The sequence below is a fragment of the Oryctolagus cuniculus genome, chromosome 19 (assembly GCF_051225735.1).
Source record: "Oryctolagus cuniculus isolate XC-2025 breed Fujian yellow rabbit chromosome 19, ASM5122573v1, whole genome shotgun sequence".
In the NCBI taxonomy this organism is placed as follows: domain Eukaryota; kingdom Metazoa; phylum Chordata; class Mammalia; order Lagomorpha; family Leporidae; genus Oryctolagus; species Oryctolagus cuniculus.
In genome coordinates, this window is record NC_142885.1 from 69408866 (window position 1) to 69423320 (window position 14455).

Consider the following 14455-nt stretch of genomic DNA (forward strand, 5'->3'; position numbering starts at 1 on the left):
AGGGAAAGAGATATTTGCACAGTTTTTCAAAATCTAAGTCAAGTCAGATTCAGGTAAATCAAATCTACCAAGCCCAGGGGAACGCGGTGACTTTTCAGTTCCCCCCTCCCCCAGCCTGTGGGTCATGACACGGCTCCTCTCAACGTACTGCTGAACTAACTGAAGGCTGAGAGCCAAAAGCAAAGGGGGATTTCATACACAGAGTTTAGGGAAAAAGAAAAAACCAAAAAGGACGGAAACAAATGTCACATAGTTGCCTAAAATTTACATTGTACTAACCTGTGAGCTTTTCTTGAATATTTGTATGTTATGAATGCACATAAAATAATTATACTTTTGAGTAAAGCTTTAATAATGTAAAAATGACATTAAATACATTCATTAAAACATAAGTAACTTCAGAAATCTTCTGACGTCATAACTGTAAAGCAAACGAGCAGTTTTGTGCTTTTCATACTAAAACAAACAATAAACCAACTCACTGCCATCACATCTCTTCACAACAAGGAAACTCTTCCTGCGCGCCTCTCCCTAAGTCCTCTGGTTTATTTTAGAATCAGAAACACAAATCGGGACTAACACTTTTTGCTGAGCTGGCACCTTCCCCTAAGGAGGTGTGCTGGTTGTGAGCCTTGGGACAGCACCCTGCCACACTTGAGACAAGGTTCTGTGGAGGAACCCAGTGGGCAGACGGAGGGCCAGCTGGTCTCTCGGGAGTCTGGAATGGGGGCCCCCGGTTCAGCCGGGTTCTGCCACTTAGTAGTGGCCTTGGACACACGAAGGGGCTGTCACACTCAGGGACTCTGACTCCCAAGGGAATGTCAGCCTCGGAGCCTTTCTCTGTGCCTCATTTTCAATGGGAAGCTGCTTTTCACTTAACTTAGTTAGCCCTTCAGAAAACTTTAATTACTGAAATGCACTTAATGCTTGGGACTGTAAGCATGCAGCAGAAAGAAAATAAGAAAATGAAATAAGGGCTAGAATGAAAAGCCAGTGTGCAGTAAGCGTTCTAACCAATGTCCCCTGACCCTGCGCCGGGTCCCTGTGTCAAGTCCCGACTCCCGTGCTGTCAGCTCTCCCTTCTCCCGAGTTTTCTCCCATGGATGCGAACCACTAAGAACACTTGATCTCCCAGATTACAGGAGATAAAAAAGGCAAAAGCAAGTCATCTTTGGGGTTTGCTCCAGTTCTTATTAAGCTTCACGGAATCTATACACAGGAGGCGAATGCGAAACAAGCACCTCGCATCAACGAGTCGGGCTGGCGTGGGGAGCGGTCATAGGTCACCTTCCTAACCTTCTCATGGTCCATTTACCTACAAATCTGAGGTCTGTCATCTGCTTGGGTCCCTTGGCAAGAGGGTCAGAAATCATTGTCACTCTCATCCAGGGGCTCAGGCTTCCGGACCCTTCTACTGGGCTTAGCTGGTGACAGAGCAATGCTCTCGTCCTCCAAATCTTCGTCATCTTCTTCATCGTCGTCCATGTCGATCTCACTGTCCTCTGAGTCATCCTACAGGAAAAAGACAGCAAATGCAACAGGTGGTTCCATCTCGCCACTGACGTCCTACCATGGTCTAAGAGACCCTGCCTCTCCTTTTCTACTAGTAGCTTGAAGAATAAAAGCACAACTAGGAATACCCCGTGTGAGAGAAGAGCTTGGCAGAGGAGCAGTCAGGCTGTGGTGGGCAAGGAACACAGCAAGGTCTGTGTGAGACCGGCTGGAATACACACGTGAAATGTGTCACCTCGCTTGTGATGCACCAGAGGGGACCCGAGCTAGAGCTGCAGGGGACATCTTTCCCAGGGATATCTCAGGAGCACCTCAGACGTGCTCTGAGGGTTACTGACTCCTGGGGGCCCTGAGATGCTGCCTCGGGCAGCAAAGAAGGCAGAGGCTGAGGGAGGGAAGGACGGAAGATGGAAAGCAACACAGGCAGCGGGTGTAAGGGGTGAGATGAAGGGCAGGCCTCTCCCTCATCATCTAGGTCCAGGGTGACCGATGTGGCCCAGCCTAGAGCTGCAAGCTCTGTGCTCCATGGAAACCTGCAGGCGGGCTCCCCGTCATAGCATTCTCAGCGCGTTCCTGAGCGCTGTGATCTTCTTACAAATACCCAGACACGTCATCCCACCCCTTGCCCGGCCACTCTGCCCTCTCTCCCCATTCCAGCCAACTCCTTCCTGAGCTGCTGACCTCACTGGCTCTGCTTGTTCCCCTCTTGCTGTCTCTTAAGTACCCACTAATCAGGCTCCCACCACCAGCTCCCAAACTCCTCTGACTGGCTCACACATTCAGTGGATCCCAACTCAGTGGGAAGTTCTGTCCTCATCATGTTCAACCTGTGGGCCGCACCTGACACAGCCTCACTATCACGGGCCCCAGATTCCATCTCCAACCCTCCCCAGACTTGAATTTCCACGGCTACAGATGCTGGCATGTGGGCGTCTCACAGGCAACTCGCACCAAGGATGTCCGAGACCAAACTCGTGATTTGCCCCTGACCCGTCAAGTGGCCTTGTCTCAGAAAACCAAGCCTGTGTACTTTCCGCCGACCAAGTCAATCTATCAACAAAACCTTACAGTTCTAACCCTGGAAACACCCAGATTCTGGCCCTGCTCACTGCCTCCATGGCCGCCACCTGAGGCTGAGCCACTGTCACTTCTGACCTGCACGAGTGCCATCCCCACCTCCTGGGTTTCTCTTGCCCACCAGTCACCTCCTGGCCCTCCGGGGCCCAGGATTCTCCAGTGCCTTCCTGTCACACTTGGGCCCCACTGCATCCTGTGAAGCCCTGTGCATCCCCTCCCCCCGTCCACTCCAGTCAGGCTCTGCGCCCAGGATAGCCTGGTGCCCCTACCTGTGTGGCGCACAGCCTCTCAGGCCTCTGCTCCAGTGTCCCCACTTCAGAGAGCCTTTCTCTCCATCTCCTTCCTGTCTCTCCTGGCCCCTTGAACCTGCTCTGCTTCTCATTCTACCATGGAGGCCCTGGCCCTGGCTGCCTTGCTACGGCTGGAATGTGCGCATGCTGGAAGCTGGGCTTTGTTTCGGCCTGTGCTACGCTCCCCACAGCCCCTAACGTGTCAGGCACACCACAGGCACTTGGGTGCACGTTCAGTGGCTGGAGAACCACACAAGGGGGGAGCCCCTGTGTCCAAGACGTGTGGACACAGCCTCCTGGAAGTGAGTGTCAGGGTGGCACAGAGGAGATCTGCAAGTAACTATGTGCCCATCCCACCGAGGACACCGACCCTGCCCTCCGGAGTCCACCAACTCTCCCCACCCTGCCCGGACGCAGCAGGTGAGACGGCAGCCAGTCACTCTGTGGGCACAGAGTGAGTGAACCCTGCTGCAAAATCACAGCAGTGTGTGCTCCCCCACACACCTGTGGCATCCACTTGACAGAGCTGGTTTGGAAAGGGTCAGTGCAGTCACCTTGCTGCACAGGCCAAGTGGCACTGCCAGCGATTGCAGGAAACCAAGGCCGAGGGAAACTGCACGGCCTCAAAGACCCGGCAGTGACTTCCTCAGGAAAGCTCACGGCACCAGCACCCCGAGTCCCAGCCTTTACCTGACCTCCCTGAGGTCCTGGTCTCAGACACACCACTTCCACGTTCCTCACCCAGAGTGGGGTGCAATAGAGGGTTGGCCTTGAGCCCTGGCCCCCCAGTTTTGTCCCTTCATGGCTAGGTCGTGCTTCAAGGATCTGATGACTCCCCAGTCACAAACTTCCTTGTCTCCTGGCTCAGTGTCTGTCCTTGTCCTCGCACAGTGCCCTGGAGGTGACGCCTCTCTCACCATGCATCCGTTTGGAATGGCGTCCTGCCCAGGAGAGGGGCAGCAGCACTCCTGGAGGGGCTCTCTGCGGGCTCTGAGTGAGTGGGCTGACACACACCAACAAATAGTCAAGTCAAAAACGAAAACCAACCTGCTTCTTGGAGCTGGAAGTCTTGCATTTACCTAAGAGAGCTGGTGCTGCTTCCGTCTTTGGAAAGCAAGAATGGAGAGAACAGTGAGAAGGCGAAAAAAAGTAGGGCAAGCACATTCAGGTGGACAGAAATGCGCCATCAATGAGCAAGGAGAGGAGCCCAGCTCCTTCGAAGGCCAAACTCTGCCCCAGTCAAGTGATGGGCTGGGCTGAGAACAGACAGCTCCCTGGCTGCTCCAGCTCAGCGAATCGAATCTACGCGGACAGCCTGAGACCTGAGGACAGGAACTGACAACGGAAGGTGCCCAGGACTCACTTCATCATCGGAGTCTCCGCCCTGCATCGTGCCCACGACATGCTTGTTGGGTCGTCCTGAGGACAACAAAAGCATGAAAAGAAGTCAAGAAATCTTGGAAAATAAGGGGAAAAATAGCATTTGATATTTGTTTTCCCTTAGAAAAGTGGGAAAAAGGAAGAATCATACACAAAAAAATATGTAAGTACATCCAACTAATCAGAACTGTCAAACAACAATCATGGATTTTTGCCAATTGTACTGTTAAGAAAATGGGCAATAAAATATAAACACAAATCATAAATTAAAAACTAAACATTGCGCCAGTGTAGTTCCCATCCAGTGGGACAGGAAGCCACATGAGATGCCAACATCACATACTGAAGTGCTGGTTCTAGTTCTGGGTTCCACTTCCCACCAGCTCCCCGCTAAGGCACCTGGGAAGGCAGCTGAGGATGGCCCAAGTCCTTGGGTCCCTGCTACCCATATGGGAGACCAGGATGGAGTGCCTGCCTTCTGGCTTCAGGCTTCAGCATGGTTCAATTCTAGCTGTTGCAATGATGTGGGAAGTATACCAGTGGATGCAATATATCTCTCTGCCTCTCTATTGCTATGCCTTTCAAATCAATCAATCAATCAATCAATCTAAAAGAAAACACACATGCATCCTATAAATATTTTAGGGGGGAAATCACTGAACACCATCATTAGTTTTAAGCATTGCAACTCGCATGCTATCTGGTGAAAAAGTGTGTATGTCCATCAATTGAAGATCAGATAAAGAAATTATGGGTTATGTATGCCATAAAATACAATACAGCAGTTAAAAAAAAAAGAAATCCTGTTGTTTGCAACAAAATGGATGAAACTGGAAAATATCAGGCTCAGTGAAATAAGCCAGTCCCAAAAGGACAAATACCATATGTTCTCCCGGATCTGTGATAACTAATAGAGCACCTAAAAGGTAATCAATAGAAGTAAAATTGACACTTTGAGGTGTAATGACTTTGAACAGCTCTTGTCTCAAATGCTGACAAATAGTTTTTTTTTCCATACTATTTGCTGAACTCTTTTCTTAGTATGGAGTTAATCGTACACATATGAAGTTAACTGAAAATAGATCTTGGGGCAGCACTGTGGCATAGTGGGTAAAGCCATGGCCTGCAGTGCCAGCAACCTATATGGGCGATGATTCAAGGCCCAGATGCTCCACTTCCCATCTAGCTCTTTGCTATGGCCTGGGAAAGCAGTAGAAGACGGCCCAAGTCTTTGGGCTCCTGCACCTGCATGGGAGACCCAGGAGAACCTCTTGGCTCCTGGCTCTGAGCTTTGGATCAGAGTAGCTCTGGTTGTTGTGGCCATTTGGAGAGTGACCCAGCAGATTCTCTCTCTCTCTCTCTCTGCCTCTCTGAAACTCTTTCAAATAAATAAATAAATCTTTAAAAAAAAGATCTTAGTAAAAACTAAGAATGGTAATAGGAGAGGGAGGAGAAAGAAGGATGGCAGTGTGGGTGGGAGGGCAGATATGGTGGGAAGGATCATGTTCCGAAAGTTTTATTTATAAAATGCATGAAGTTTGTATTCCTTAATTAAAAGGTTTCTGAGAAAAAAAAACTGAAAAAAAATTTATTCCTTGTTTACAGATTTATATTTGGATCTTGGTTTGACCTTTAGAAACTAAAAGAAACATGTATCACAATTAGTTTATTTTCCAAACCAAACCTCATGCGTATCTACGGGCTCCTCCGTCACTCCTTTAGACACGACCTCTGCTCAGTCTCTAGGGCTTCCTTTATGAAGGGGCAGGGCTGAGATGGCAGAGCTGTGCCCACACCATGAGGCTGAGGAAAGCAGTGTGGGCTGCGCAGAAAGCAGCTGGCTCAGGCCTGCAGACAGACACTTCAGCACAATTTACAAAACTTTCCTTGGTCAGACAAAATACCAAATATGTGTCACCTGAAGCCCTCCCTTACAGTTTTAGAAATGGACTATGCGGTTTTATTCTGCAACCTAAATGGTCTGCAGGAGAACACGTGCTGGTACCAAGTTATGTTGGGCCAACTTAACTTTTATATCTGTGGCTCCTACCCATCAATGTAAGAGTCATACTTGTGGGGCCAGCACTGTGGCATAGCGGGTAAAGCCGCTGTCTGCAGTGCCAGCATCCCATATGGGCACTGGTTAGAGTCCCAGCTGCTCCACTTCCAATCCAGCTCTCTGAGAAAGCAGTGGAGGATGGCCCAAGTGCTTGGGCCCCTGCACCCACGTGGGAGAACCCGAAGAGGCTCCTGGCTTCAGATCGGTACAGCTCTGGCCATTGTAGCCGATTGGGGAGTGAACAGTGGATGGAAGACCTCTCTCTCTCTGCCTCTCCTTCTCTCTGTGTAACTCTTTCAAATAAATAATAAATAAATATTAAAAAAAAAAAAGTCATACTTGTTCATCTCTATGTTGTGAAGCTGTTAGAAAATTAAAACAAAGCAAAAGGAATCCAGGACACCTAACAATCCTATCAAAAGAAGCAAAATAAATGAAGACAGCTGAGCAGACTTAACACAAGCACAGTTCTTTTGTTTGTTTGTTTGTTTGACAGGCAGAGTGGACAGTGAGAGAAGAGAGACAGAGAGAAAGGTCTTCCTTTACCATTGGTTCACCCTCCAATGGCCGCTGCAGCTGGTACGCTGTGGCCGGCGCACCACACTGATCCGAAGGCAGGAGCCAGGTGCTTCTCCTGGTCTCCCATGGGGTGCAGGGCCCAAGCACTTGGGCCATCCTCCACTGCACTCCCGGGCCACAGCAGAGAGCTGGCCTGGAAGAGGGGCAACCGGGACAGAATCCGGCGCCCTGACCAGGACTAGAACCCGGTGTGCCAGCGCCGCAGCTCAATAGACTAATCCTCTGTGCCAGCGCCGCAAGGCGGAGGATTAGCATATTGAGCTGTGGCTCCGGCCTAGCACAGTTCTTCAGATTTTGGGACATTTGCAGACTTTACAATTAAGCATGCCTAATCTGTAAACTTCAATTCAAAATGTTCTGAGTACTGACGTGATGCTCAAAAAATTTTATTTCAGAGCTTTCCAGATTAGGTAGCTTAACTCATAAAAAATGAAATGAAGATGATTTTACTCCTTAAATTTATTAGGCATATGAAAGAAAGCTCTGTTCTAAACATGAACAGGCAGTGGATAACGAATGTTTTTAAAGGCCAAAACAGGGCAACCGAATAGTATCTACCAAATTAAAAATTTATAAAATCGTTGACCTAAAATTTAATTTTCAATGGTGCAACCTAAAGAAATACTTGCAGAGGCTGGCACTGTGGCATAGCAGGTAAAGCTGCCACCTGTGACAATGACATCACGTACAGGTGCTGGTTTCACTTCCAATCCAGCTCCCTTTTAATGACCTGGGAAAAGCAGCAAAACATGGCTCAAGTTCTTGGGCCCCCATCAACCATATGGGAGACATGGGTGGAGCTCCTGGCTCTGACCTGGCCCAGCACCAGCCTTTGTGGCCATCTGAGGAGTGAGCCAGCAGACGGAGATCTCTCCCTCTAACTTTTTTTTTCCCTAAACCTCTGGGTTATTATTTTTTTTTATATTTATTTATTTATTTGAGAGGCAGAGTTAGTGAGAGAGAAAGGGAAAGATAGAGAGGTCTTCCATCCACTGCTTACTCCCCAAATAGCTGCAACAGCCAGACCTGGGCTGATCTGAAACCAGGAGCCAGGAGCTTCTTCTGGGCCTCCCACACGGTGCAGGGGCCCAAGCACTTGGGCCATCTTCTAGTGCTTTCCCAGGCCAGAGCAGGGAGCTGGATCAGAAGTGGAGTGGTCGGGACTCAAACTGGTGCCCATATGGGATGCCGGCACTGCAGGCAGCAGCTTTACACACTACACCACAGCACCGGCCTCCTGTGTAACTTTCAAATGAATACATAAATAAATAAATATTAAACAAGAAGGAAACACTTGCAGATATGCAGAAATAAGTACATACAAAGAAAAAGAAATAAATATCAATATGAGAATGTGCAGGTGAAGTATGGGCTGATCAAGCTATGAAATATGATGTAATAAAGCAGATCTGTATTTTACTGACACGGGAAGAGTCCCATATATTTAATTTTTTAAAACATTTTATTTGTTTGAAAGGCAGAGTTACAGAAAGGCAGAGACAGAGGTAGAGAGAGAGAGAGAGAGAGAGAGAGAGCAAGCTTCCATCTGCTGGTTCACTCCCCAAATGGCCAGAAGAGCTCCTTCCGGGTCTCCCATGTGGGTGCAGGGCCCCGGCACTTGGGCCGTCCTCTGCTGCTGTCCCAGGTGTATTAGCAGGGTGCTAGATTGGAAGTGGAGCAGCCAGGTCTCAAACCAGAGCCTTTATGGGATACCAGCGATGCAGGCGGTGGCTCTATCCACTACACCACAGCGCCAGCCCCAGTAAATTTCATTTTTAAAAATAAAAGGAATATATCTTGTTTGGTCCCATGTAGCTTAAAATGCTTTCAGGCCATCTTTGTACCTACGTTTGGGTGTGTGCGTGTGTGCATGCATGTCCATGCATGTATCTGTGCTTGTGTGGAAGGCAATCTGCAAAGACACACCTCGTGGCCACTGGCATGACCCTTCAGGGTGGGAATGGGACATGAGCAGGATCCTAGGGGAGTGTCTACATGCCCTCCATAATTTTGTTACTTGAATCTTTTGCAACGAGAAAGAAGAAACCAGAAGGACATTTTTGAAAAGGCAGCAGTGCTCGCGATAGTCCCTTCCCTGTGCGTGAACTCTCAGGCTGCGGACATGGAACTGCACTGAGGGCAGGTCCAGACCCCAGAAGGGAAGCACAGCACCCAGTGGCACAGCCAGTGTGCTCCCCGGCCTCGGTGAGAAATGCCCATGCCCAGCCGCTTTCTCAGGACCGCCGGTCATTGTATTAGCGGCCAAGATGACCGCTGAGCCAAATCCTGATCAACAACAGGGCCCGGGAGGCCCAGAGCGTGAACTGCTGCTGCGGTCACCCACAGCATGCTGTGGGCACAGGGAGAACAGAGAAAGAAGCCATGCTACCTTGCATGAGCACCTCCATGGCCGTCCGCGGCTTGGACAGCCGCCTGTCTTCCACCTCACTGTCAGACTCGTCGTCCTCCTGAATGTCCATGTCTGAGTCGTCGTTCCCTGCAGGAACACAAGAAAGCAAAATGAGAGGCGCTCTGTCACTGCAACGGTCCAGTGAGGCTGTGAGAGCCACGTGCGCCTCCCGCCTCCCCGCGGTGTGTCAGAGTTTATGAGGCTCTGGCTAAAGTACTGAGGGGGCAACAGGGCAGTGCTGCACTTATTACAACAAATTTCCAGAGTGAGGATAAAGGAGGGCAGGTATGTTGATAAAAAACAGTAGTGCATGGGGCCGGCGCTGTGGTGTAGTGGGTAAAGCTGCCGCATTCAGTGCCACCATCCCATATGGGTGCCGGTTTGAGTCCCGGCTGCTTCACTTCCAATCTAGCTCTCTGCTGTAGCCTGGGAAAGCAGGAGAAGATGGCCCAAGTCCTTGGACCCCTGCACCTGTGTGAGAGACCCGGAGGAAGCTACTGGCTCCTGCTTTTGGATCGGCGCAGCTCCAGCCATTGCGGCCAACTGGGGAGTAAACCCCAGTGGATAGAAGACCTCTCTCTCTCTCTCTGCCTCTCCTCCTCTCTCTGTTTAACTCTTTCAAATAATAATAATAATAATAATAATAATAATAATGATAATAATAAACAGCAGTGCAGCTGAGAAACTGTAAACTGAATGGCCAGCCATCAAGTCAGGCGGCAGCTCCTGGCCAGCACGTGCTGGGCCACGTGCCCAGGGTTTCCGCCTCTCAGTCATGGTCGAGATGAAGCCATGGGGCCTCTGGAAAGGCAACCCAGCAATTCTGCAGTGAAGGAGCCCAGGCCAGGAGAGACACCCAAGGGCTGTCCTGGGAGAGATGTCACAGTGACCGGCAGTTAACATCATGTGATATTCTTCACCAGGCCAAGTCCCACTTATAAAGGTACACTGTGGCAGGTGCTCATGTTGAGTTTAAGATGTCACTTGGGATGCCTGAGTTTGAATCCTGCCTTTTTTTTGTTTGTTTGTTCAAGATTTATTTATTTGAAGAGAGAGAAAGAGAGAGAGAGAGAGAGAGATCATCCATCCACTGGTTCACTCTTCAAATAGCCACAACAGCCAGGGCTGAGCTAGGCTGAAGCCAGGAGCCAGGAACTCCATCTGGGTCTTCCTTATAGGTGACAGGAGCCCAGGTACTTGGGCCATTTTCTGCTGCTTTCCAGGCACACTGGCAGGGAGGTGGATCAGCAGAAGAGCACCAGGGACTCAAACCAGTGCTCTGCTATGGGATGCGGTGTCGCCAGCAGCAGTCTAAGCCACTGCATCAAAACACCAGCCCCTCTTTTTCTTTTTTTTCCAAAGGTTTATTCATTTGGGGCTTGTGTTGTGGCACAGCAAATTAAGCTTCCCCCCTGCAACAACAGCATCCCAAGGGAGTGCTGGTTTGAGCCCCAGCTGCTCCGCTGCCCGCCCAGCTCCCTAATGTGCCCAGGAAAGCAGAAGATGATCCAAGTTCTTAGGACACTGCCACACGTGTGGGAGACCAGGAAGAAACTCCTGGCTTCAGCCTGGCCTAACCCTGGCCACTGTAGCCATTTGAGAAGTGAATCAGTGGATGAAGACTTCTAACTCTTTCAAATAAATAAACAAAAAACACTTAACAGGGTCCAGCATTAATGACATAGCTGGTAAAGCCACCACCTGCAGTGCCGGCATCCCATATGGGCGCCGGTTCAAGTCCTGGCTGCTCCACTTCCGATCCAGCTCTCTGCTATGGCCAGGGAAAGCAGTAGAGGATGGCTTGAGTCCTTGGACCCCTGCACCAGCATGGGAGACCTGGAAGGAGCTCCTGGCTCCTCGCTTTGGATTGGTGCAGCTCCAGCCATTGCAGCCAACTAGGGAGTGAACTGGCGGATGGAAGACCTTTCTCTCTCTCTCTCTGCCTCTCCTTCTCTTTCTGTGTAACTCTGACTTTCAAAATAAATAAATAAATCTTTAAAACAAAACAACAACAAAAAAACTTACCAAGAAGATTTATTATTCATCTATTTGAAAGGAACCGAGACACAGAGAGAGACAGAGATCTTTCAGCCACTGGTTCAATCCCCAGATGGCTACAACAGCTGGGGCTAGGCCAGGCTGAACCCAGGAGCTTGGAATCCCATACTGGTCTCCCATGTGGGTGGCAGGTACATTAGCAAGGCGCTGGATCAGAAGTGAAGTAGTCAGCACCTGAACCAGCACCCCAGTACTGGATTCACGTGTCCCAAGTGCCAGTTTACCTGGCTGCACCACACCTCCACCCTGCCAAGCCCCGCAGCCCCCGGTATGATTGCAGCTTTTTGCTGACACACACACTAGGAGACAGCACGTGATGGCTCAAGTGTGGAAGATCCAGATGGAGTTTGGATGGAGCCAGCCTTCTGGCTCCAGCCTGGCCCAGCTCCACTACTGCAAGCATTTGTGGAGTGAACTGGTAGATGGGAGATCTGTGTCTGCTGCTGTCTCTCTCTGACTCCCAAATAAATGAAAATAAATAAAATGGTTTCAAAAAAGGTATATATACATATATATTTTAAAATGTTACTTATTTATTTGAGAGTTAGAGTTACAGACAGTGAGAGACAGAGAGAGAAAAAGGTCTCCCATCCGCTGGCTCACTCCCCAAATGGCCACAATGGCCAGAGCTGAGCCAATCCGAAGCCAGGAGCCAGAAACTTCTTCCATGTCTCTCATGTGAGAGCAAGGGCCCAAGCACTTGGGCCATCCTCCACTGCTTTCCCAGGCCACAGCAGAGAGCTGGTTCAGGAGGAGCAGATGGGACTAGAACTAGCATCCATACAGGATACTGACGCTGTAGGTAGAGAATTAACCTGCTGTGTCGTAGCACCAGCCCCAGTATATTTTTCAAAAGATTACTTCCCACATATTAGCCCTTCGTATCATTTCTTAAAATAGTTTTTTGGAATGCTATGCCTGCAGGCTGAACATTTTATAAAGGTATCTACAGAAGCAGCGTTTTACAGTGGGCAGCCATGGTCTCCCCGCCTGGTCCCCAGGGTGCAATGTGGGATGGGGGATGAACAGGAGGTGTGTGCAGCTGCTGTTCCAACCGCTGACTGAGCAGTCACTGAGGACGGACAGTCACCATGGGTCTGCCTGGAAGTTAGCTTTGCCCCTGCCACAATACAGGAGAGAAGTGAGACCACTGGGCACCGCGAGAAGCTTCCGCTCCTTTCCCCATGCTGAGAAGCACAGCGCCCTACAGTACAGGGCAGGGGCAACCTGGGCGCCAGAGAAACTGTCCAACCAAGCATCCCGCGAGGTCTACAACACAATTAACCTGAAAACCACCGCTCCCGAAGTCTGTTTAGACAATATAATCAGTTGTGAGTGAGAGCCCAGCGGAAAGAATGGGCCATCAAAGGAGGAGGTACCTTTCTCTGAAGGGAGGAGGGAACTTCCACTTTGACTATGGCCTTGTCTAAATAAGGTGGAGTTTGTAAACTCAAGAGGCTTCCATAGCCTTGGCAGCTCATGACAAGAGCCTCGGGTGATTACTGACGTCATAAATAAGAGTGTCAGTTGTTAAATCAACAACGGGAGTCACTGTGCACTTACTCCCCACATAGGATCTCTGCCTTAATGTGTTGTACTATTTGAATTAACAGTAAAACTAGTACTCAAACAGTACTTTATACTTTGTGTATCTGTGTGGGTGCAGTCTGTTGAAATCTTTACTTAGTATATACTAAGTTGATCTTCCATATATAAAGATAACTGAAAATGAATCTTGATGAAGAATGGGATGGCAGAGGGAGTGGAAGATGGGATGGTTGCGGGTGGGAGGGAAGTTATGGGGGGAAAAGCTGCTATAATCCAAAAGTTGTACTTTTGAAGTTTATATTTATTAAATAAAAGTTAAAAAAAGAAAGAAAATATAATTAGGGGCTGGTGTTATGGTGTGGTGGGTAAAGCCGCTGCCTGAGATGCCGGCATCCCATTTGGAGACCGGTTCAAATCCCACTTGCTGTACTTCTGATCCAGCTCCCTACTAATCAGCCTGAGAAAGCAGCAGAAGATAACCCAACTACCTGAGCCCCTGCCACACACATGGGAGACCTGGATGGAGTTCCAGGCTCCTGGCTTTGAAGTAGCTCAGCCCTGGCTGTTGTGGCAATTCAGGGAGTGAACCAGTGGATGAAGATTTCTCTCTCTGTAACTCCACCTTTCAAACAGACAAATTTTTAAAAAACTTCAACTTGGGGGAGGGCACTGTGGCACAGTAGGTTAAGTCTCTCCCTATGGTGCTGGCATCCCATACAGGCACCAGTTCATGTCCTGGCTGTTCCTCTTCCAGTTCTCTGCTAAGGGCCTGGAAAAGCAGCAGAAGATGGCCAAGGAGATCTGGAGAAAGCTCCTTACTCCTGGCTTTGGATAGGCCTAGGTCTGGCCTTTGTGGCCATTTGGGGAGTGAACCAGCGGTTGGAAGACCTCTTTGTCTCTCTCCCTCTCTCTGTCTATAACTCTGCCTCTCAAATAAATAAATAAATCTTAAACAAATTCAACTTAATTCACTTTTTACTGCATCTTGAGAAATTATGACATTGAATCCTTATCCTATATAATGCAAATCAAACAATATTGTGAGTTTAAAAATACAATTAGTACATACTCTTCAGGCTCAATAAGGTTTCTTCTTCTTCTTTAAGATTTGTTTATTTGAAAGTTGGAGTGGCAGAGGCAGAGAGCGAAAGAGGGAGGTCTTCCATATGCTGGTTCACTCCCTAAAAGGCCACAATGGCCAGATCTGGGCTGAACTAAAGCCAGGAGCCTGGCGCTTCTTCCAGGTCTCCCATGTGGGCAGGGACCTAAGGACTTGGGCCATTTTTTACTGCTTTCCCAGACCACTGCAGAGAGCTGGATCAGAAGAGGAGCAGCTGGGACTCGAGCTGGCGCTCATAAAGGATGTGGGCGCTGCAGGCCGTGGCTTTACCCACTGCGCCACAGCATCGGCCCCAAAAAAGTTTCTTCTGATAAAGCAATTCAGGCTGAGAGCCAAGCAGATAAACTAAGTCAGTGCGAGCTGTCGTGATTATCACTAAGTTATCAGTGAGGGGGTAAAATTAAGTGCGGCTGACAAAGGTG

The 14455-nt window shown here is 49.2% G+C and overlaps 1 protein-coding gene across 29 annotated transcripts in view; it reads right to left on the minus strand.

Moving 5' to 3' along the window:
• Positions 1–328: 328 nt before the first annotated feature.
• Positions 329–14455, minus strand: part of IFT38 (intraflagellar transport 38) — a 46677-nt gene continuing 32550 nt past the window's right edge. For 14 of the 29 annotated variants that reach the window (XM_070064013.2, XM_089321348.1, XM_070064014.2 and 11 more), the window contains 4 exons: positions 9287–9394; positions 4243–4298; positions 3927–3983; positions 329–1512 (listed from right to left, as the gene is read on the minus strand). In XM_070064013.2, coding sequence (XP_069920114.1) covers positions 1363–1512; positions 3927–3983; positions 4243–4298; positions 9287–9394 — 371 coding nt within the window. In that variant the 3' untranslated portion in view covers positions 329–1362. Of the gene's footprint in view, positions 1513–3926; positions 3984–4242; positions 4299–9266; positions 9395–14455 lie in introns of all 29 variants that reach the window. The other 15 variants (XM_070064019.2, XM_089321353.1, XM_089321354.1 and 12 more) reach the window with 2 other exon arrangements.